At 41.3% G+C, this 24348-nt stretch overlaps 1 protein-coding gene across 2 annotated transcripts; it reads left to right on the forward strand.

Moving 5' to 3' along the window:
- Positions 1 to 12323: 12323 nt before the first annotated feature.
- Positions 12324 to 23631, forward strand: LOC110960443 (peroxisome proliferator-activated receptor gamma coactivator-related protein 1). Of its 2 annotated transcripts, none has more exons than XM_022207689.2 (11): positions 12324 to 12452; positions 14979 to 15083; positions 15746 to 15898; positions 17050 to 18688; positions 19314 to 19367; positions 20181 to 20970; positions 21625 to 21834; positions 21946 to 22009; positions 22101 to 22222; positions 22315 to 22466; positions 23207 to 23631. In XM_022207689.2, the coding sequence occupies exons 1-11, from the start codon at positions 12357 to 12359 to the stop codon at positions 23305 to 23307; spliced, it is 3486 nt and encodes a 1161-aa protein (XP_022063381.2). In that variant the 5' UTR covers positions 12324 to 12356; the 3' UTR covers positions 23308 to 23631. The 2 variants fall into 2 exon arrangements, with proteins under 2 accessions (XP_022063381.2, XP_022063390.2); XM_022207698.2 differs by having other exon boundaries at positions 21949 to 22009.
- Positions 23632 to 24348: the final 717 nt, after the last annotated feature.

Here is a 24348-nt window from a genome sequence, read left to right on the forward strand (position 1 = left end):
ATGATCTACACAAAATCTTGGCTGTAGTACACCGTTGCATGCGTGCTGCATTCGTCTGAGTGGCTTGTTACCATCCAGCGAAGGTCTGCTACATGGCAGTGAGGGCAGAGGGGGGAGGGAAAGGGGTGAGGAGAAGAGGGGGGCAATTGACGTGCCTCCTCACCCTCTCTCTCACCCGTTCACTCTCTCGCTCCGTTAGTCTTCCTGTCTGCAGTATGTCACACAGTGTTGCTCTCTCGCTTCACTCATCTTCCTGTCTACTCGGCCATTTATCTCCCTCTGCCCTCCCGCCTCCTCCCCCTCTCCCTTTCTTCCTTATTACTCTTTCTTCCGTTCTACCTTTCCCTCCCACTGTCTCCATCTCGCTCTGATCTTTCCTCCATCACTATGTCATTTGTCTTTCCCTGTAAGATGATCGAGCTTGTGACACCTGAAGGATCCACCTGGTGTCATTCAGGAGTTTTGTAATTGCAAACAAATCCCATTAAAAGGGGCCACACCGACGATGAATTGATCTTATTAACAGGTATTGTGGTGTTATTCCTCTGTGCCAAGGAGCTCCATTGTTGTCCAAAAACTATTAAAACACATCGCTGAGCCTTACAGTTGCACTGGGAGACACACTCAATCCTGCACTGTCCTGCTGCTGTAAATAATCAATAAAAGGTGTATTATAATCCACAGCTGAAAACAGTCAATGGCAAATTTTCTTCTGCTTTTGCTGAAAGCACAGAGAGAGTTCAGGAGTTTTACAAAATTATTTAGTCTTTTTTTTAAAAGTTAAAGTATATATTAGTGACCCACTTTTAGAGATTTAAAGTGGGCTTTGGTGCTGAGCAACACAGACAGGATTGAATATGGTCTGTTCATGGTATTTAAAAAATCTTTTAATCTGTTAACATGGCTGTAGAAACCAGCAAAGAAATAACAACATTTATCTGAGGCATCATAACACCATTTAAGAAATGACTCAATATTCTAAAGAATTCTTCACTAAAGGTTAGTATCTAGTTCGCTTATCTTAAGAGGTCCCAATAAGTTAATGCACCTGAGTAGGAAGTAGTTACAACATGGAAATGTCATTTTCATTGATATACTGTTTTCTACTTCACTGTGGGGACTCCATTAAACACACTAACAAAGCACAGAATAATCGCCAACAGTGTCACCAGCAAAGCATCCCCACACCATCACACCTCCTCCTCCATGCTTCACGGTCGGAACCATGCATGTAGAGACCATCCCTTCCCCTTTTCTGCATCACACAAGGACACAGCGTGTGGAACCAAAGATCTCAAATCTGGACTATTCAAACCAATGCACAGATTTCTACTGGTCTAATGTTGGTTCCTTGTGTTTCTTGGCCCAAACAAATCTCTTCTGCTTGTTGCTTTTCCTTAGTAGTGGTTTCGTAGCAGCTGTTTGACCATTAAGACCTGATTCACGCAGTCTTTTCTGAACAGTTGATGGAGAGATGTGTCTGCTACTAGAACTCTGTGTGGCATTTATCTAGGCTCTAATCTGAGGTGCTGTTAACTTGTGATTTTTGAGGCTGGTGACTCAGATGAACTTCTCAGCAGCAGAAGTGACTCTTGGTTTTCTGTTCCTGGGGCGGTCCTCATGTGAGCCAGTTTCGTCGTAGCGCTTTATGGTTTTTGCAACTGCACTTGGGGATACTATCAAATTTTTTGTAATTTTCTAGACTGGCCTTCAGTTCATAAAGTAATGATGGACTGTCATTTCTCTCTACTTAGCTGATCGGTTCTTGCCAAAATACGGATTCTAACAGTTGTCAAATAAGGCTGTCAACTGTGTACCAACCTGACTTCTGCACAACACAACTGATGCTCCCAATCTCATTAAGAAGGCAAGAAATTCCATAAATGAACCTTGACAAGGCACACCTGTGAAGTGAAAACTATTTCAGGTGACTACCTCATGAACACATTAAGAGAAGGCAAAGGGTTTGCAAAGCAGTAATCAAAGTAAAGGGTGGCTACTTTGAGAAATCTAAAATATAAAACATATTTAGAGTTATTTCACAATTGCTTTCTAAATCATTCCACATATCTTGCTTCATAGTTTTGATGTCTTCAGTATGCATCTACAATGTGGAAAGTAGTAAAAATAAAGAAAAAACTTTGAATGAGAAGGTGTGTCCAAACTTTTGACTGGTAGTGTACGTATTCTGCACATGTACCCTGCTGCTGAGTATGTGTACTACTGTCCTTGGACATATATTTGCACCCAGAGGAGCCTCTCTCAGACCCTGGTGTATTCATGGACACAATATACCACTGACCTTATGCAAAGATATAGTGAAGCAATCACAGAAGAGAAAATCTCTCATATATCATAAGGGGTCAGAAGTCAAAAAGTTGGGAACCACTTCTTTAACCATCACATATACAACCTTAAACTTTACAAAAGTTGCGACCCCTACTGAGTTCACAGCTCCCACTAAACAGTGTACACCTCGAGGTTAAATACATTGCACTTATCAGACAGAAAGGCACGTCTACACACACATACAAGCAGCCTGTGCTGTTTCCCTCCAAAATGACATGACAGAGTTTTGTCTCATCAGGTTTTCCCTTTACATGCTAAGAGGAACACAAGTCTGCATAGATCGCCTCCCCCACATATTTCTGCTTCCTTTTTTTAAGACACTTGCTCTTTTGTCCCCCTCCCTCCTTCTCTCTCTTCCTCACCCTCTGTCTCATTAGGCAGTATCTCATTTTGAGGAGGAGAGTGTTAAGCCAATCAGAGAGGGGAAGAAAGAACAGGGGAAGGAGGGAGACGAGGGAGAGACGAGGGAGACGGCGAGGTTGCAGGAGGAAGAGGGCAGAGATGGAGTGAGTGAGAGAGGTGGAGGGAGACGAAGGAAAAGAGAGGGCGATGGATGGAGGGAGGGAGGAACGGAGGGAGGGAGGAAGAATAAATAGCTCTGGCGCACTCGTCCCCCATTACCCCGGGAGGGCACTGTCGCCATGGCAATGTGGCAGAAAAAGGATAGCACAAGCATGATGAGATTCTACACACACACACACTTTTATAAATGAAAACTGTGATTCACACATCTATCTGCCCACATTAACGGTATCACGGAGCCAATTCTGACAAGTTCATACTTTCAGATGGATGCGTGCACAAAGCAAACTGTCTTACACCTCGCCATAATTATTTATGTACAAGCACACACACACACACACACCTTAGCAGCTTGCCAGTTAGCAGATAGTCAAAGCCCACATAACGCAGACAAATAACAGAGACAAAGAAGGCAGTGAAGGGAGATTAAAGTATAAAAGGCAGACAGTAAACACAAAACAAGAAGGTGAAGAAAAGGCGTTGGAGAAGAAAATAACAAAGCAGAACAGGAAAGCAATTTTTGGAGCTAATCAAGTATCACAGTTGCCTGCTGTGTTGCCCTACAATAGGCTTTGTTGGATTATGATGAATGTTTCTCCCAAATCTTTCAACTGTTCTTTCTTCTGCTTTTCCTGAGTCTTGCAAGTATTTATCTATCAGACACCTTTCAAAAGCCCGCATTAATTGATTACTTTGGCAACAATCTGTAAACACAACACTGACGAGTCGTCGCCTTTTAAAGCTGTTATAGCAAATGTGTTGCCAGTGTATGTGTCAGGAAGACACAGAACACCACTAGCTTTCATTTGAAATAGTTTACTGTCCACCTGATGAATGCTAGTTTAATATTCATTCTCTTTTTTTTCTTGTGTGATCTTGAATAACCCTTGAGGGACATATTTGACTCTAAATCTCATAAATGTTCTGATAACATCTGTTGTTAACTTTATTATTTGGTGCGCTGCATGTAGGGATCAGGTGGAGGAATGTCATCACTTTAGCAACGTCTACAGAGCAAGACTGTGTAAATTGTTAATTGATGGTATGCTGTAGTTTATTGCAGTGTCTGTTTTTCAAAAGACTAGAGCCACATTAGTTAATCTCAATAATAAATGAGCTCTCTAAGAAATATAGGTGTATTAAAGGTTGTATGACAACCAAGTTAACAGACACTGTCCATCATGTGTGATTCTCTCATGTAGTTCCATTTTCAAAATGCATTATTATTTGTTGCTGTCATGTCTGTGTTTATGTTTGTAATCTTAAACAGGAATGGAACATCATATTTGGAACAATTTAAGAAAAAATTAATTTCAGTTTTATTTTAGTTCAATATTTTCATAAAAGGTGAAAATTATGTACGTTATCAAAAAACTCAAAATACTAATAATAGGAAGTGTATTTTCACAATAGAAACACAATTAAGTAAAACCAAAGGTCCCTTTTTTTCTATTATACATATACTATAAATAACAGAAACATTTCCTTATTTGTTAGTTTGTTTTTTTGCAGTGGAGACATTGATTATACTTTATTAATATCTAATTTATTTTGTTAATAACGGGGAAAAGTCAAGGTGATGAACTGCAGGCAGATTTTATGTTATTGTAGTGATTTATATCTTAGGGTAATCTTTGCATAACTTGACAAACAGATCAGATCAATGGTTTCCAATCTGGAAGATTTTTGTGGTCCTTTGCTGACCTTTGGCCTCTTAGTGGAGCCCAAGTGACCCCCGACATGACCAGACTGGACATTACATTGTGCAGATGCCAAAACAAAACACAACACACCATCATAAAGCATGGTGGTGGCAGCATCATGGTGTGGCCAAGCCTCTTGGCAGCAGGTCCTGGAGGGGAAATTCTGAAAACAACCTGATGCAATCTGCAAGGGAAATGTGACTTGGGAGAATGTCTTGCTTGAAAACAAAACCATTACCCAAAGCATGCATAGAGTCAAAGCTCAACTAAATACGAACTTAACGGGAGTAAATATTTATGCAGTCACTGATTTGAAGTTGCATATTTTAGATTAATTGACACTACTATTAAATAAAACATCCTAATTAAATTTGGAAAAGCAATAAAAGGGGGAAAATGGCAAAGGGGGAAGAATACTTTCTAAGGGCACTTTAAATTCCTTGCTGAGCTTCAATTATATCTCTGTAACCTCTGTGACCTTAACGAACAATACTATGTGCTTTGGCTCCTGGCAGCTTTAACAGTATCAGTCTGTCCATAGCAGCAGAGACAATGTTCAGTTCCCAGGTCATTAATGTTGAAGTGTTTTGACAACACACCAATGATGCCTGTTACAAACAAGCCTTTTACAGCACTTTAATTATGCAAGATCCAGCAAATTAACAACCGTGGAAGCACCGCTGAAAACCTTTCCTCCGCACAGTCAAACAAATCACCTAAAGTCAGTGGACTGAAGTTAAAAATGGCTTTAGCACCACACTCACACTGTTGTTGCAGCACAGTTATCTGGAAAAGTTGTTTGGAAGGCAAATGTGGTTAATTAGCTTAAGAAATCTTGTGTGCATCCAGCCTGAGGGCAAAGCAGGGAATGAAAGAGCCAGGCCTTATGTAAGGCAGAATCTGCATCCTGTTTCTCTCAGCTACATTATTGATGTAGGTTTCTGTTACCACGCACTGTGTGTTTGTGTGCATCCGTGCACGAGAGCATGTACACCTGTAAGTCACTACCTCTTGCTGGATAGTCTCTAACCTCTGCTGTTCTCTACAAAGGGTGGTCTCCTCCAGCTTGTCACTTTCTCTCCTCCCCTTCCCACCTCTCCGCCTGCTCTCTTGTTCTTCCTTCGCCTCCTCCTGTATTCATGTAAGTCCCCTTCCACCTCCTCCTCGCCTTTCTCCCTCTCTCCCAGACCTTCACTTCTCACAAACAGATGTTCTCTGAACCACGTGGGAGGGCATTCCTCCCCTCTGCTATGAAAGCAAAAGAAAGAGAAGACTTACTTGGAGTAAAGAAAAAAAAATCAAACGAGGACGAAGGCAACACAACTCCCTCACTCAGCAGTCTCAAAGCCATGCCTGTGCGTCCTGCTTTTCCCCCAGCGGAGAAGGTGTCAAGTTAAAGATCAGAGTGCTTTTGCCTTTTTATAACACACTGCTCCCAGCGTTACACAATATTTGAAAGGTCACTGAAGTGCACACGCGCGCGCAAGAAAATATTGCATGACTGAGCAGCCGAGATGACTGGAAGTCATAAAGAAAAACGCTCACAAACACACACACTCACAAAGCCAAGCAAGTGTGATTGAGACCGAGAAAGGAAAGCATAAACCCGACTCCCTGGACCTTATGGGTTCTTTAAAAATTCAAACGTGCCAAAAGAGCACTGTGGGAGTCCTGCTGCAGGTCAAGAGTGAGGAAGGCATGAGAAGCACCCGAGAGAGAGAGAGAGAGAGAGAGAGAGAGGAGACATGAAAGGAAAGCAGGAGAGAGGATTTTTTCTTGTTTTCCCACCACCTCTCAAAGAATGAGAGTAAAGTCTGGCACTCTGCAAAGCTTGAAATGAGCGGAGTGAGTGAATTTTATGTTTCCTGTGAAAAAAACAGCGGAACAAAGAGGCGATGGATGGAAGAGTGGGTTAGATTCGTGTTTGTGCGTGTGGGGCCGTGTATCGACATGACGGCTGGGCGCTGGATGCTGCAGTAAGGTGACCCACTTACACAGAACTCCCCCTCCTGAACACACACTTACACATGGCTCCTCACCCGCTGGAGACTGGAGGATGCTTTGGCCCCATTTCAGGCCGTAATGTGTTTCAAGAGTTGTGGAAGATGAGGCGGGAGGTGGTTTGTGTGTGGCGCCGCTGAAAAAGGATGAAGCAGCAGAAGCCACAGGGCTATAGGAGACAATAAAGAAGGAGATGTGATGCATGGTAGGCAAGCTGTGGCCACCATATATATGGAAATCAGACCTAAACAAACAGAGAGCATGTAGCACCTTGTTAAAACGTCTGTCTGTGAGCATATGTCCTCCCTACTAATCGAGCGCACCATGACTTGACCGTGACATTCAGCAGAAAGGTCAGCTCCTTGCTGGTATGCACAAGATAACAGGCCAGACACATCCATAGTCCACCACAGGAGAAAAAAAAAACTAAAGATAATACAAGATAGGAGAAATAGAATTGTGATCACCCTGCACTCATTATGCATCCATTTCATTCACTGTCTCAATATCTGATTGGCTTTAGGTGGCCGGCGTGAAGCAATCAGCTCACGGGGAATTAACTCATTCATAACTTTAGAAGGCTAATGGAAAGGGAGAAAGAGGAGAACTTGATGGGAAGTGAGCGATGTTACCATCTAGTGGAGAAAAGAAACAACAGCAGGTGTGTCTGCATACCTCCATATTAGACAAAAATGTGATTTAAAAAAAGCATGAAGGGTGTCGACTTAAAGCTTTTTTACATTTTCAGTTTCTTAACATCACACATGTAGAGGATTAGTGATAAGGATTTCTGCACGGATGATCTGATTTGTGCACAAGATCTGTCACATAAACTTTAAAAAATAACTTGTTAGAATAAATAATTGCTGTCCAATAAAAGATAACTCATTACATTACAGCATTACCTATTGAGAAATATAACTTGTTTCAAAAAGAAGAACAACTCCATTTCCAGTGTAGTTCCTTGCACAAGGCAGTTATATTGTCCAGAGGGAGTTTTTCTTACAACTGCCTTTGAATTTATTGATTCTCCCTCACGGCAAATTATTTTCTACAGCTCATAATTTGCAAATATGCAACCCAGTAAAAGGAATGACGGATGCATTTTCCCTCCTTCATCTGTTGATTATCAATTATGTTTGCTGGTGTGTAAATGGAGCTTAAGTCTCTGTAGTAGCAAAACTTTATCCTCTTTCAAATGTTCCTTTTCCATTGATATTTAAAAATCATAATTAAAAAAAACTCAAGAAGTGAATGTTTTCGATGGCTTTTGGGATGGCCCTAATATTTCATATTTCACCTTTTGTTCTTCTTTTTTAAAGAAACTGATCTTCCAGGTGGCTATCCTATTTTGTTATTTTATTTTATTCAGTTTTATTTTATTTTGTTTGATTTGACTCATTTCATCCACTCATGTTCTCATGTTGTCTAAATGACAACATGTACAGCACTTCTGTTGTTTCAAACATCCTTTATAAACACATTTGATTCAATTTGATTTGATCTGATTTACAAGTTAACAGAATTAGGAGGGTTGGGCTGAGTTCCTACAACGTGTTCTTTTTTTTTCTTTTTTTTTAACAATTTAACTGCAATGAAAAGAAGTTGAATTATCTAAAGCACATTAAAGTAAATAGAAACTAAGAGAAGCAGAGAGGTGCCAAACGACAGCAGACAGGGCAGAGATATACAGTATTACTCACAGCTGCCTCTATGAAAAAAGTAACTAACAATTTACTTTGCTACACATTACATGAGGTCCTCTGTGACTCTGCTAGGGCTTTGGAAGAAAGACTATATAACAGAATATCTGTGTTGTGTTACAGACAAAAATGCTTTGACTTACATTATGGAAAATGCAAGATGATGTTTTTTTGAAGCTTCTTTTATTAAAAGTGAGAATTTGTCTTTTGAGTTCTGCATAGGCCCAAACTTAGACACGTCTTTTGCTCCTTTTGTTATCTCCTTTTGTCAAAGTTAATACAATGGCTACACGCTGTGTGTCTTTTCCAACTTCACATCATCTGTAGCAACAATGATGTATGACACAGATAACCAGAAATTTTCAAATAGAACAAACACATCCAATCAGAGCCTGAAACATTTTAAGATAAGCATTTAAAGTCTATCCATCCATTATCTATACACCACTTAATCCTCATTAGGGTTGTGGGGGGGCTGACTTAAGGTGAAGGCAGGGGACATCCTGGACAGGTCACCAGTCTATCACAGGGTTACATATACAGACAAACAATCACACTCACATTCACACGGACAATTTAGAATTACCAATTAACCTCAGCATGTTTTTGGACTGTGGGAGGAAGCCGGAGAACCCCATGAAAACCCACAGAGCGAACATGCAGTAAGATCCCAGGCCGGGACGTGAACTTATAGCTGTGAGGCGACAGTGACAACCACTGATACACTGTGCAGCCCACATTTAAAGTCCATCCATCCATTCTCTATACACCGCTTTATCCTCACTAGGGTCGCGGAGGGTGCTGGAGCCTATCTCAGCTGACTCGGGCGAAGGCAGGGGACACCCTGGACAGGTCACCAGTCTGTCACAGGGCTACATATACAGATGAACAATCACACTCACATTCACACCTACGGGCAATTTAGAGTACTCAATTAACCTCAGCATATTGTTGGACTGTGGGAGGAAGCCGGAGTACCCGGAGAAAACCCACGCATGCACAGGAAGAACATGCAAACTCCATGCAGAAAGATCCCAGGCCCACCCCGGGATTCGAACCAGAGATCTTCTTGCTGCAAGGCGAAAGTGCTAACCACTACTCCACTGTGAAGCCTACATTTAAAGTCTCATTGAAATAAAGAATCAGAACATCCTGGTAAAGACAGGAAGCAGCACGATATAAAAGGTTACAGACACACATACAAATATTTATTTATGTAAGGTGTACATGAAGGTATAAAATAAATTAAAAGTACCAAATCACAAAAATAAATGTCACAAGTCATCAGTGTCTACGAACATACGGGGAAAAGGGAGTCAATCACAAAATGTTCAAGTGTCAGAACTCCAGCAGACCAGAGAGAAGAACAATCACAGACATGTCAAGTTATCTAAGTGATTGTTTTATATTCCAGGTCACACAACGAGAGGTCTTAAAGGCTGCTTACCTGGCTGAAATGCAGGTTAGACATAACAAACATGATGTCAATCCGGACAAGAAAACCCTCCAACTCCTGCAACATTAATTTAGTGGTTAGTGAAACAACTTCAGCACCAATGCACAATTAGAAACATGGCAGTGTAATGACTGCTACAGTGGGAGATGAGAGGAAAACACATGGCTGCTGCACTGAATATGTAAATGTAATCAACCACAGCTGAAAACACTCCATTGGACAGTTGTATTTATCACTCAGGCAATTTAATAACAATTCGTCATATAGCAGAAGCAGAAATGTTTCTGATCCCCATCACTGCAGAGTGTGAGTCACGCTGGGCCTCGACAAAACAGGAACTTATGTGAACACGAGCAACAAATGCATTCAAATATATTCACTCAAACGCAGTTATCTACAGTACAAAAGCTTTCTGAGGCGTGAACGCATTTAAATTCATGTGAACACGGGGCCGGAATAACTGCACCTCGGTAGGTGCCATTTCAAGTGAAACGAGTTGTTGTTAAGCCAAATCATGTCAAGGTGGGGGGGCTGTTCACAAGATAATAAGCAAATCAACACATCAAAACCACGCCGTCTGAACATGCAGATAATCTCTATTTATTCTGGTGAAAAGGCAGAAACCAGGAGGCAGATATATTCAATAATGACACCACTTTAAGGTACGATTATATTAATGCAGCTTATTATTATTATTATTATGTCTATGATGCTGGCCATGCTCAACACTTACACTGATATTTTCATGACACTCTCAGCAATTATAATATAAGAGATAATGAAGCACTCAAAGATAATTCCCACTTACACCATTAGCGCTCTCTCCATCAAAGCCTCGCGCCATAAAGGGGGAAAAAAACGATCCAAGCAAATCGTTAATTTTATAATGTGAGGCAGCCTGAAATACCATCTGACTTGTTTTTGCTTTCATAATGCTGAAATGCTACTTTATAAATTGCTGCAGTTAATTTCTATCAGGGGTTAACAGTATCTGTAGTCAGCCTGTTTGCAATTATTGGTATCATTATTTTTTGAACTGATTTACTATAAAATAAGTTTGGAGTCTGATGCAGCTGCCTCTCTCTGTTAGTTACCAATGAATGCATTATGAATTACAGCCTCCAAACACCCACAGATAAAGGTTGCAAAACTGTCTTTTTTTATGGAAAATTTAACTAAACAAAGAAATTGCAGTGAAGTTTTGTGTCATTCTAAACTTTGACAACTAGCTTTTCATTTTTACTGCAAATGTTGAATCCGTCATGGAAATATTCCAGAATATCAAGTCCCTATATAAAGCACTCACTTCCTGTTAAGTTTCACCTTTTAGTTACCTTTCAGTAATGAAACATTGTTAATTTAATTTGGGTTTTTGCTGTAAAATAATTGACAAAAAAGGCTCTTTGATGTCAAAGAGAATTCTGGCTGGTTCTAGAAAAAATGGAGGTCATTTGAGTGCAGTGAATGTGTTTCAAGTGAATGTCATATAAAGAAATGCTTCATTTAGCAAATCAGTACTCGTGGATATTGCTACGCTAAGCGGACAGAAGAGCACTCCCATCAAGGGAAGAAGAAGGATTATAGCACCCGTGTAAATCTGCACTGAGCAGGTCGTCTTCAAGAACTGAGTAGTTGTGCAAGAAAGACACTAGTGATGGAGGCCACCAAGACAACTATGACTCCTCTGATGGAGAATCTTAATGGCACAATGAAAAACCTGGAGAAAACCCACGTATGCACAGTGAGAACATGCAAACTCCATGCAGAAAGATCCCAGGAAGGCCAAGACGTGAATTGGGAATCTTCAAGCTGCAAGCCACTGTGCAGCTCAAAAAGTAAAACTAATAAAGGCTTGAAATATTTCAATTTGCATTTAATATGTGTAGAATATCTAAAATGTCCCTTTCTTGTATAAGTGGTAGAAAATATGAAACTTTTGAGATGTACAGATAGGTTTAGTTGATTGAACTTGTGTCTTTTGGAAGCTAGGTGTGGCTTTAGAGCAACATTAAAACAGTATGAGACATTTAATGACACTAGAATATATTAAAATTTCACTTTTCTGAAATAAGTGATGAATATTATTAAGCTTTTTCAAAATGACATTATTTCTAAAGGTTCAAGTTTAGTAGACTGAACTTATGTCGCTGTGTGTCCACTAGGAGTCGCTTTAGAGCAACATAAACGCAGAATGAAACAGTAAAAACCTTAAATTTAAAGTTCTAGCAAGAAATTCTGATTTATATGACTGAATCCACGCTAATATATAGATACATATGAATGAAATAGTGTACCAAAATACATGCAGCAACAAAAAAACGGTTTCTTAAATTAGTCTGTGAATTTGTCAGTCATATAATCAATTCAAAACTGCATCTTTATGATTTTAAATCGTGTGTTTTTGTGGTAAAATACAATAAAATCAGCTCTTTTCCGGGTTAAAACCAGTTCGTGATCAATGAGGACCACGTGGGCCGCAGAGCTGACTGCGGATCAGATTTCTCACCGTCTCCTCTGGTTCCCGTTACTGGATCTGCAGTTCCGGGTCTGATCTCAGATCGGTGCTCTTTCCCGCGCCTCCGGCCGGTGGCCACGTGTCTCCGTCCGGCCTGCCAGCGGTCCATGTGGAGGAGCAAGATGGCGGCGCGGTGGAGGGGCGAGGACGGGGCATTAAACGCCGGCGGCAGCGCCTTCCTGACCGGCAACACTCCCGCCGAGGTACCGGTTTCCTCACTTTAGTTAACGGGGCGTGTGATGAGGCTCGCTGGGCCGGTTTTCGGTGATTTAATCGGCTCGGTTCGCCGGCACGCGAGGCCACATGCGCGCAATGGCGACACGTGGCTGATCGAGGCTCATAGTTGAAGTAGAGAGCCGATCAGAGGTGATCAGAGCTGATCGATTAGGTGCCGTGTCCGGACATGAACAGCCTCGTGAACAGCTTGTTGAGATTTATTTCGGTGTGACTGAACATTTACAGCTGATCGGTTTATTTCTGCTGTGGAACAAGATGTTCAGACAAGGCTGCTGCGCCCCGACCTGATCTCACTGCGCTTCCTCACCGTGGACCGTCCACGTCTCGTTCTCGGAAGCCTCATTTTAGCAGATTTCCACGCAGGCACAGGGTTGAACTGCCCTTCTGACTCATAAACGTCTCGTTAGCGTCCCGCGGGTCCTGCCAGCTGTTGGTGTTGTCCAGATGTTGACCCGCTTCCTCATTTTAAACTATATGATCAACTTCAGCAGCTTTAATCTGAGGTTTCAATCTGCAGTTCTTTTGCTCTAAAATCCCCGTTCAGTGGACCTGTTGCTCTATATGTGAATATGTAAGACTTTAATTACAGTTAGTTCACATTAACCATGATTAAATTCAGTATTTATAGATAATTGTTGCATGATCCACTTAATCTACATTCCACAGCATTTAGAGCAAAAACTGGTTTCCAATATTCCTCCCCAAACCCATCTTCATAATACACCGGTGTTGTCAAAAATGTGAATTATTCAATATCTGTCCATTCTGATCATTTTAAAGCCACTAAATTATGGCTGAACAATTTATGAGTGTATCGAGTTGAAGTTTTTCTGACAGATATTGATCTTAGATGTATTTTTTTACAGCCTTGTATTCACTGTGTGTCAGAAAACACTAGATAGAGCATTAACACGAGACACCACATGAAGACAGCGTGAAACTGTAAATCTATTAACAGGACACGTTGGCATGTACATACGTTGATACACAGCATTAATACATCCTTACCAGCTTTACTAAAACTCTAAGGTTACATTATTGGGTTTCTGCACGTACCAAATAAGAATAGTTTTTGCTTCAAAATACACATTATTGCACTGTTTTTCTATTTACTTGCACCTTAAAATCCACTTTAAAAAGGCTGTTTCTCTTTATTTGCACTTTATTGCTTCCTCAAAATATGACAGCAGACAACCTTAGAAAGTTTTTATGAGTGTAAAGATGCACCTTTTTGGCATGTTCTCAAATTGGTATATTAACCGTGTAACAAACAGGGTTTTTCTTGCGTAGAGGAATTATTAACCAGCGTGAAAAAGGGAATCGCCTGCACCAGTATGATTCATTTTTTGAGAATAAAAATATCAGTAGAGTTTTCAATTGGGGTTTCATTTCCTGAATGGACATCTTTGTTTTGGAATTGCCAAAAATGTCATTTAAATCTATAGATTTCTAATTTTAAACAACAAAAAGTAACAGACTTGTTGCCTTTACTGTGCAAGAAATCACCATGCTTAGTGATATGTGTAGTCTTACCACAGAGGCCTGTTTTGAAGCAGATTTTATGTCCTGTGTATTGTTGCAATTCCCCTCAGCATCAGAACCAGCACTGAATATCAACATTTTTTATGTGGTATTATATGTGAGCTTGAAATTTTAGGGAAAAGTCTGAAATGGACATGAAGTGACAATGAAATGAATACAAAAAAAAGCACAGGACACATTTGAACCAGCACTAAATTGCTAATGAGAGATTCGGAGCTCCGTTATTTTCATACGATTTCTAGATTTTAGATGATCTCAGTGTTCGTTTGGTTTTGCATCTGTTTGTGTTCGTTATGCATCTCTTTTCTTCAGTTTTGAACTCTTTGTGGTCATTTTGTGTCATTTTCTGGTCTTTTTGTGTGTCTTTGTAGATGTTTATGTTTCACTTTTGGTTGTTTTTTAGCTCTCAATATTTGTTTTGAGTAAGACATTAAATCAATGTAAAAGTCTCACAATACACTGTTAGTTTTTAGTTATTTGCATATTTCTGTTTATAGAGGTCTCCAGTTGTTCAGTCATTGGAACCAGTTTTAATAAGATGTTCATTTTCAGATATTTTTAAAGACCAAAAGATGAATGGACTGATCAAGAAAGTTGTTAGTTATTAGCAGCACCACACCTTTGTATTATTTTTTAAATTGATTTACTGTCATTCTAACATCCAGTGAGGTGTCTCTCTCTGTCAGTCGGTTTAAGTCGCTCGATGCTTTATAACCACAAATCCAACACGAGCTCTGCTTTGCATTTGAAGGATTTCCAGAGCAGGCAGTACTTCCTGTTTTTCCTGAGAAAGTTAATATCGAGCTTATTGTGTGCTCAGCGTCTGGTCACACCCAGAGGAAGGAGGGTGATGCAAAGAAAACAGGAGGCAGAAGTAGGCTTGATCAGAGTGCATGCAAATCCATGTAGCATGAGGTAAAGTGTTCAATAATGTTTCTCTGTGTCTGCAGTTGGTCCTGTGTGGAGGTGGTGTGGACGGTGTGGACATGGACACTCAGTCCTGCGTGGATCACTCCATCCTGGCCATTTTTGAAGACTCCACTCTTGCATCAGAGGTCAGAGTTCCAGAAGATTAATCTAAATGGTTGAATCACAGTGCACCAGAAGTCTGAAACATCCCCTAACCTGTCTGTGCTGCTGTAGTCACACAGTTAAAGCCAATTCATGCTCTGCCTACATTTTTGCATCCATGTGGGTACCCTTGACTTAGATTTTTCTCATCCATTTGGACCGTCCATACCCAAAGCTCACTTATTGTGCAAATGCCTGAAAAAATGTTTGGTATGAGGAGAAAGTATATGAAGAGATTCTCTATCATCTATACTGTTCCAATCCATCATGTAAAGGCTGTAATCAAAGTAGTCGCTGCAGGACTTTGGACGAGCTTTGATTTGTACTTTGTTTCCATTGATTGAGCCCAAACGCAGTCACACGTCCTGATTTCTCCAGATATCTCAGGTATAATCACATACGGTGCTACTCTGTAAGCAGCTGCTGTTTCCTCATGCGGTTTTCTGTATTCAATGAGAGAAAATGCAACTGGCCACATAGACCGGCATGGCTCTGTTGTAGAGCTGTAGCTGCACACAACCACAGAAAGCACGAATAGTCCATTAGTCACTTCCTTCAGGGTCCAAAATCAACACCCAGCAAATAAAACATGCTGGTAGAGTCTGACCGTGTATCACTATATTTGGTTTCTGTTTCCCTGTTTCAGGGTAAGATCGGAGCAGAGGAAAGTGAGACTCTGCTGTCGGCTCTGACTGAGATGCTGGACAGTGTGGAGGACGACGACCAGACTCTGTCTCCCTTCGACACACTGCCGGATACGAAGCTTCTCAGCCACACTGAGCTCAGGGACACTTCAGTGGTGGGTGCCAAGAATGATTTAGTTTAAGAACAGTTACCCAGAATTAATTTAAGTTTGCAAACACAGCACTGCCAGTTAGTTCCTCACGAACACACAATGTTCAAATCCAGCCTTTTTTGGGACTTAGATGTGATATTGAATCTTAGATGAAAGTAAGAGAGAAACTGGACTGACTGAATGTTCATATTATTGTTTTACACATACAGAGTGTGATGTCCAGTTCAGGCTTGTGTCAACTTAGCGATCAGACAATCGAAGAGACAACTCTTGTTAATCTGCTCATTACCAGTTGACTTTTTATAACATCTATACGTAGTCTAAAATGAACACCAGCTAAGCGCCAGCTGCAGGAAGGTTTTCTGTTTCCGGAGTAAATTCTTAGAAAGCTTTCTGCCAACCTTTTGGATAAATATTTGCTCCAAAATGGTCATGTAATACTAAACTATGCTGAGAGTTTCCACAGCGTTTTGGTGTCATTTGCAGACACACTGCTTCTGTCCACTGACGTTTATTTACCATTATTTCACAAAGACCTGCCCTTACCCTGCCTCTGACTGACTATGAAGGTGACATTTTGGTTTCTAACCAAGCAACAAATGCTGGTCAATCAGAGGCAGAGTAGGGCATGTGTTTCCAATAATAGGCAACTGTTAGTGAGGAATCTGATGAGGAGGTTGAAGCTGATTAAAATGACGAGTTTACAGAATCGTTCATCTTTACTTCATGTTTGAACCTTAAGCGCTTTTAATCGCAAATACTGTTGATCAATGTACTGAAACTAGTCTTTATGTAACATAATGAGGCAGTTTATTAGTTTGCCATCAGAAAAACTGCTTGGGTGTGACATTTACAGAAGTTGTGTGTGACACATACAGCACACACAACTTATTTTACTATGACTACATTGTACAATGAAGCAAAATGCAAGTTGACAGCAGCTGTGCTGTAAGACCGACAATATTAACATTTAAAATGAGTGATGCAAGAGAAATGTCTGCATTGTCGATTGGCCGTCAGAGATAACGGTTTTATAATGATACAAACGCTGATGTCTGATCAACCCCACTCACATTATTCACCTTTTCAGCTGCCAAAAGATAAAACTCAGAAGATGTAAATGCTTTTTTTTTTCCTTTGTCTTTTCTCTTTAGGAGCTTTCTCTTGCTCACAGACTCAGGCCAAGACTCAAAACACCAAATGTGACATTCATGATAAAGAGTGATGGAGAAAAGGACCAGGAGAGCAAAGAAGAAAAACACAATGTGTCGCAGATATTTAAAAAACCAAGCCAGATGTTGCTTCAACCAAAAACTCAGAAGGCCGAAGCCGAAGTGGAAGTTTTCACCTCCACTTCTCTTGTCAACCTGGTGAGGATCATGCACCCCTACTGTCTGAGGCTGCATGTGGAGGAAGAAGGGGATAAAGTGGGTCAAAATCGCACCATATTCTCCCAGGAAGAGGTGTGGAAGTATGAAAGACCCACTGAAGAGAGCGATGAGGAGATAAATGTTGTGTCCGATGATGAGGCACCTGCGAAACAGACAAAGGAGGAGGACGAAGTAGATGGGAAAAGAGATAGCGGCCTGAAGAGCGTGTTGCTGAATAGAAACTCGCCGAGAGCTGCAGCGTCCAGAGAGAAGAAAAGAGTGAGCTTTGGCTCTGTTCAAGTGGCTTCGTTTGATGACTCAGTGGAAGAGGAACTGAATGAGAAAAAACTAACAAGTGAACACACGAGTGAAACTGAACCACTGAGCAACACAAGAGCACTTCAGAGTCCAGCAGATTCAGCACTTGAACCCCGAACATCCTCAGAAAAGAGTCGTGATAAAACTGAGGCTGGAACACCCAAAGGTGAGACGAAGGCCAAATCGCTGAGCCTTCAGCAGTACAGGCAGCTGAGGCAGAAGAGGCTGCCTCTGGTGGAGCAACAGGGGAACTACACCACCAAGTGGCCATCTGTTTCTGAGGCGCCCAAGGAGCTGACCCCTATCCTCTGTTTACAGGGGCAGAAACATCCCAGCTGTAGATCAAAGATGACAGGCCATTATCCAGAAACCCATAAACCTGATTACAAGACTTCATCCCCTCGCATCCCTCCAAACCTCTCTGAGGCCAAACCGTCCGCTTCGACCGGATTAAAGCGTGCAAGGACCGAGTCAAAAGTCATCTCACCTGCTAGTCGGCTGCCAGACGTCACAGCAAACCTGAATATCATCGTCCACGAAAGCAAGAAAAGTCCAGTGAAGAGGCCGACACTGATCAGTAGTGACCCACCAAACCCTGTCCTGCTGCCTCTGCCGGTTCTTCCGACGGCTTCACCATCCACTGCCTGCCCCAAAGTGGAGTTCAGCAGCAGAGACTCCAGCCTGCAAGAAATCCAAAATGAATCTTCAGCTGCATCCCTCTCAGAACCAAATCGCCAAATATCATTACTAAACACAGATATAGTCTCGCTGATTCAAGAAATTAAAGCCAAGTTTACTGAGACGCCTCTAGATGTTTCCTCTGCATCTCCAGCAGAACTTCAATCTGCTCCAGAGTGCAAAAAACTGCAGCCTCAAAAATGCAGCCCAACGAAAGAGACCAACCTGCCACCAAAGATTATTCCGTCATCAAGTCCTCATTCAGTGAAGCCAACAGAGTGTCCGTCCAGTCAGCCACTTTCTCCTCTAGATGCTCCTGCGTCGTTACAGAAGGAGCTACCAGATGTTCCCCACAATGTTCGTCCTCCTGTGGAACCAGCATCTCCTAAAACCTCCTGTAAAGGGCAGAGTGCAACAGTCAACTCAGGTAAACTGTGGAGAGATGATGGTTGACTTAATTTCATCTAAAGAAATAGTTTGACATTATGAGAAGTAGACAAAGAGAGAAAGTTTACGTTTGGTGAAGCTACTGCCAGCAAAAAACAGAAACAGCTGGCTCATGTTTAAAAGTAAAAAACAGAATCTGGTTACTACAAAGAATTTACTTTGGACTAATTGTCAAATGGGAAAAATAGAATAACATGATTTACATGAAACAAAAATACGAGTTAAGCTTAGATTTGGTTGTTTTTTCCTGAGAAAGCCACAAATTACACACGATGGTACCAGCAAAGGTGAAAATCTGACAATTGTTCCTGTTATTCCATTTTCTGGCTTTGATAAATGGTGTCATTTTGGCATTTTTAAAAAAGATAACATTTCTTTCAAACTTATCAGCATGTTTCGGGGCTTCAGAGGGGAGAGACACTGATCCCCTCATGGAACTGAACAAAGAAGATTCTCCAAAATCTTCACCTATTCCTAAAACAGTGACCTATAGCTGCTTGTTTTAGTGATATATCGAATTAAAGATGCTGATGTAAGTAAGAGGAAACTGAAAGATGGCAAATTCCAAAGCAACCGTTTTAAGTCTGTTCGTTCTTCTCCATCAGGAATTGAAGCTGCTGATCTGACCAGCCTGCTGGAACAGTTTGAGGAAACACAAGGTGAGCAGGCAGGTTACTGATGATGCTGGATTAAGTCTGACAAGCTGAAAACACCAGGCTCTGTTGTGTACAGTACCAGTAAGAAATCTAAAAGCTTTAGGTGCAGTTAAAAGGAATGTCTGCAGATGTAATGTTTTTGCAAGTACCAAACAGTTGCACAACTAGAATGTTGTGGTTTGTCGGTGTCATATTTGTGCCATCTCTCCACTGTGATCTTTCAACTAAATAAAAAGTTACATTGAAGAGTGCAGCATCTTACCCACAGTTAAACTGTTTTAAAGTCTTGGCAACTATGAATAAAATATGTGCCATGCTAAAGACATTCATAGGGCTGGACCCGAATTTCTGAATATTTGGTCGTTGTGGTGGTATCCAAATATTAATTTTGAGATCCGAATATTCAAACCCCCACCCTCCACCCTCATCACTTGGACCTACCAACTCTGATGTCATGCTTCACTTCTCCCGTGTTTGTAAACAGAAGACGAAAGCCGATGGAGGAGATATCCAAGCTAATGCTATGCTAATGCTGTTGATCAAAAATTACAATATTTGATCCGAATATTTGGATATTTGTCATCAATTAATTGGGACCGAATGTCCGGAGCCCAGAAATTGCTATTTGAACCAGCCCCAGACACTCGGCACCTCCTCACACTGCTGCTGTCTTGCTCATAGTGCAAAACGCAGCATTCGCTCTGCAAACAATAGTAAAACAAACTGGCCTTAGAGAGAAACACTTTGGTGCACGCTCCCCTAACAGTTGCTGACATGCAGTCTAATGTAGCCTCTTTCTATTTTTATTTCCTCCAGCTAAAGAGGAGATCATTCGTGAGACCAAACCTGGATGCTTCGATCTCCACAGAACTCAGCCTGTCGTCTCTTATAAGGCTTCCAGATTACAACCATCGGTGGAACCAGCTGATTCTTTGAGCCCTTCAGAAACACCCATAACACAAAACACCGTCAGGAATCTGCCAGATCTCCAAACGTTAGAAGGTGTAGACATCCCCGAACCCCTCTGCCCTGAAATCATCCTGAGCTCTCAGCAAGAGCAGCCTGCAAGATGGAAGAACCCTCCATCCAAGGCCATTCAGATAATCGACCCTCGGCCTCTACCGCCCAGGAGGACTCACACAGAGCCGCCTGCCGCTCAAACCTCTCCTCACATGTACTCACATATTTCATCCGATCACGACTATTGCGTGCCGACGGATCATTCTAATGTAAGTGCTTCTCCGCGGAGCAAAGTTAAGGATGTTTCTACAACCCCTACTGAACAGCAGGTCGTAAGTCAGGACTCGAATGCTGCTGGTGAACGCAGAAAACAAATCTCAACAAAGTCGGAGCAAAGCAGGAACAGATCAGAGGAAAAGCCATGTACAGAAGCAGCTCTGCAGTTTTCAGAAGAAGACGGTGCTTTCAGCGACAACACCAAACCTCAGTGCACCCTGCCTACACCTCCACCCAGCCCTCCTGTCAGAGGGAGGGACAGGAGGAGATACCGGAGAAGATCTCCACGGTCTGACTCAAGCTCCAGCTCCTGCTCTTCACCGTCATCATCCTCGTCCAGCTCCGCATCTCGCTCGCCAAAAAGACGAAGGTACTGACCCTCTATGAACACCCAACGGTCATACAGGCCGCCTGGGCTGTAAAAAAAAGTCAGAAATCACACTATGAGTGATTGCTTTTACGCTTTTTTTTTTCAGAACAACCTAAGCTTTCAATATCTGGCAATATCTGACTTAAACTATGTGTTTAGACAATGTAATAATAGTTTAAAGTGGAAAAAAAACAAAACTAATGTGGATTTTTCAGGATTTTGCTAAATTAGGAACTGGAGTTGAACATGAACAAAATACTCCGTCCATCCACCATTATCTGTACACCGCTTGATCCTCATTAGGGTAGCGGGATAAATGTAAAATATGAACTATAATAAATATTTACAAAAAAATGAAGTTTTTTAATACTTGTAAAATGGGAGCGGTGTTGCTCTCATAGGATTTTGTGATGGACGTTATTGCACGTGGTTCCTTTGACACAGCATAATATTTTGCAAAGTGCAGCTTCTCTTCTTTCAGGAACCGTTTGAATTTCCTCTCTAGCAGAAATGGTTGAGGACTTAGGATGATTTAAAGAGCGCTCCTAAAACAGGAGCAGTGCCGCTTCCGTGCGATTTAAAGCGTTAAGTTTGGTTTCTGTACTTTTACATTTTCTGCATAATTTTTATCTTTTCTTTTTTTCCATCTCACAGGCTTCATCACAAGAGGTCAGAGAGCAGCTCGTGCTCCTCGTCTCCATCTTACTCCATCTCCCGCTCCCCTCCTCGCCGCTACAGGTTGTCTTATTCCAGGTCCAGATACAGTAGGTCAAGATCCAGATCCTGGTCTCAGTCCAGGTCTCCGTCTCAGTCCAGGTCTCCGTCACCACAGATGTGTTGCAGGCGCTGGAGGGATGTTTGCAGGTCAGTCAATGTTGTCAATGAGGCATGATGTAAGCAAAGTCAAATGAAGATGTTTGTTCAGTTGGCGGTCAAGAGTTTAATCTTTAATCATCCTTCTCACCTTCGCTGCAGCAGCAGAGAGTCCAGGAGGCTCAGAAGGGAACATGAGCTCAGGATTCAGAAACTTAAAGCCATAGTGAGTAGAAGAACACAGCATGTCCTGTGTGGTGATGGGTTTGTGGCTTTCAGGGGGCAGCAGCTCTATAATATTTAATCCCTTCACACAGGATGAGCGAAGGGTCGTGTATGTCGGCCGAATCCGAAGATCCATGACACACGATGAACTGAGAGAACGTTTCTCGCAGTTTGGAGAGGTGGAATGTGTGTCGCTTCACTTCAGGGATAGAGGGTAAGAATCAACATCTGTATTTAATATAGCTTTTACATTTATCAATTAGTCTGTTCATCAACATTTCAATCTGCCATCTTTGGTTCCTCCAGCGACCACTACGGCTTCGTTACGTTCTACACCATGGAAGATGCGTTTGCTGCCATCGATAACGGCGGCAAACTACGGAAGCCGGATGAGCTGCCGTTTGACATCTGCTTCGGTGGAAGGAGGCAGTTCTGTAATTCAGACTATGCTGATCTGGGTGAGACTTTAACAACAACAAAGTCACATCTCTGGACTGACACAGAGTGTTCTCATGTGTATAATATGCTATTCTACTTTCATTAAGCCTCTAAATTTCAGTTTTTTGTTGACATTGTCAGAAAGGCAACAACCCTGCATTGTTTTTTTTTATTATTGTCACATTTTCATGTACCACCACTTGCATGGAACATGACAGTTCAGTAGCTGGTCCGTCAGTACATGCACATGCTGCTAAACAAAGGTTTGCATATGCAGCCTAATTGGATCTCAGTGTGTCCTTGGTACTTTGGTCTTTGGGTGCATTTCCACCTGCAGAAAGCTGTCCTCTTCTGTTTGGATCACTCAACACACACGTAAATGCCAGGCATGAACAGAGTCACTGAGAAGTAATTTCTTGAAAAAGAACAGGAACAGTCATGATGTTTGTTTCTGTGCTATCCTGTCCCAATCAGTAATTTATGCAATCAGCACCAGAGAAAATATAATATCAGTTGAATAAAATGATTTTGAGTTGCAGTGTCTTGTCAGTGGTAATTCTCACCTTCATATACAACTACATGCAGACTCAGGTTTAAATGAACCCATTTTTAAAAGCTTTCAGTATTTGTTGGCTGTAATGGTGTCGACATGAACTGACATGACTCTGGGTCTCTGACATTGTGTTGTCAGATTATTTCATCCATTTTGTAACTCATTAAGCATCACAGTAAATCTGTAAATGTCCCTTTTCCTCCTCAGACGCTAACAGAGATGCAGAAGCGTCTCCTTCTCAGAGCCGCTTTGAGGACCTTGACTTTGATTCGCTGCTCAAACAGGCTCAGAGAGGATTAAAGAGGTAGCAGAGCCTCTACGGGACGAGAACACCGAGCCGGACGCGATGGAGAGGAAGTGCTGACCTCAGAGCAACATGCTCATACTCATGTAGCACAACTTTTTTATATGTTTTTTTCATGTTTTCACTTTAATATACTGGAAATGCATGTAGTTTTGATGTGTACAGTTTATATGTACAATTATGTAGCACTCTTACATGCATGCAGTTTTAGATGTATAAAGCAAATTTGTATACATATGTAGCACTCTGAATTTGAAAACACAATTTTCCTTGCATTCCCTAGCACTGATAAAGTTTTTTATATTAAAATAAAGACTGTTTATTGGAATTATTTTCACATATTCCATTTATTTCTTCGTGTAATTTGTAGAAAGGCACAAACCAATCACACTAACAGCAACGTTAAATATAGGGATAGCAGTAGGCAACAACATGCCCTGTAATTGGAGTTTTTATGTTTTTTTTAATATTGTAATAGTTCAAACTATGTTTAGCAAGTCGATCTGGAAACTTACAGCTGCAAGTTTGACCAGGAAGACAACCTCGATCTCACCTGGTGTGTTCTCTCTCATCTCCAGCATTGATTCTGACTGATTCAAACTAGCCTGTGTCTTACTCCTCTTTGTAGGCTTTGATGGCATGCATTTTTTGTACTTTCTGTTTATATTTGCTTGATTCAGATGCCTCATTCCTATCAGCAACTTAATGAGCACTCACTTCATCATCCACATGGAAATTTAAAGAGTACACTAAGAAATGTCAAAGACTTTATATAAAATATGAATTTTGCTTAAAAAAACAACTGTCTCAGATACATTTTTCAAGTTTTACCATATTCTGGCAGATATAATAAATTATCAAAGAGTGTAACATATTTGTACTCTAAGTGGCCATTTTGTGCCTTCACTGGCTCATTGTCATGGCGACCACCAAACCAATGTGGAAATAGTTGCACATTTGTCTCTTCTGCATTGCCATGTTAAAATGTCTTCAAGGGAGCTTCTAATTATGGGCCACTTAATGATAATTTTTTACAAACTGTAAG

Source organism: Acanthochromis polyacanthus, chromosome 3 (assembly GCF_021347895.1).
Source record: "Acanthochromis polyacanthus isolate Apoly-LR-REF ecotype Palm Island chromosome 3, KAUST_Apoly_ChrSc, whole genome shotgun sequence".
NCBI lineage: Eukaryota > Metazoa > Chordata > Actinopteri > Pomacentridae > Acanthochromis > Acanthochromis polyacanthus.

What these genes read in the sequence shown, in the direction of transcription:
- LOC110960443 (XM_022207689.2), top strand. Translation starts at nt 12,357, where the DNA reads ATGTGGAGGAGCAAGATGGCGGCGCGGTGGAGGGGCGAGGACGGGGCA. An exon ending in GAGTGCAACAGTCAACTCAG is followed by an intron (nt 18,689 to 19,313) that starts GTAAACTGTGGA and finishes CTTCTCCATCAG; the next exon opens with GAATTGAAGCTGCTGATCTG. An exon ending in TTCAGAAACTTAAAGCCATA is followed by an intron (nt 22,010 to 22,100) that starts GTGAGTAGAAGA and finishes CCCTTCACACAG; the next exon opens with GATGAGCGAAGGGTCGTGTA.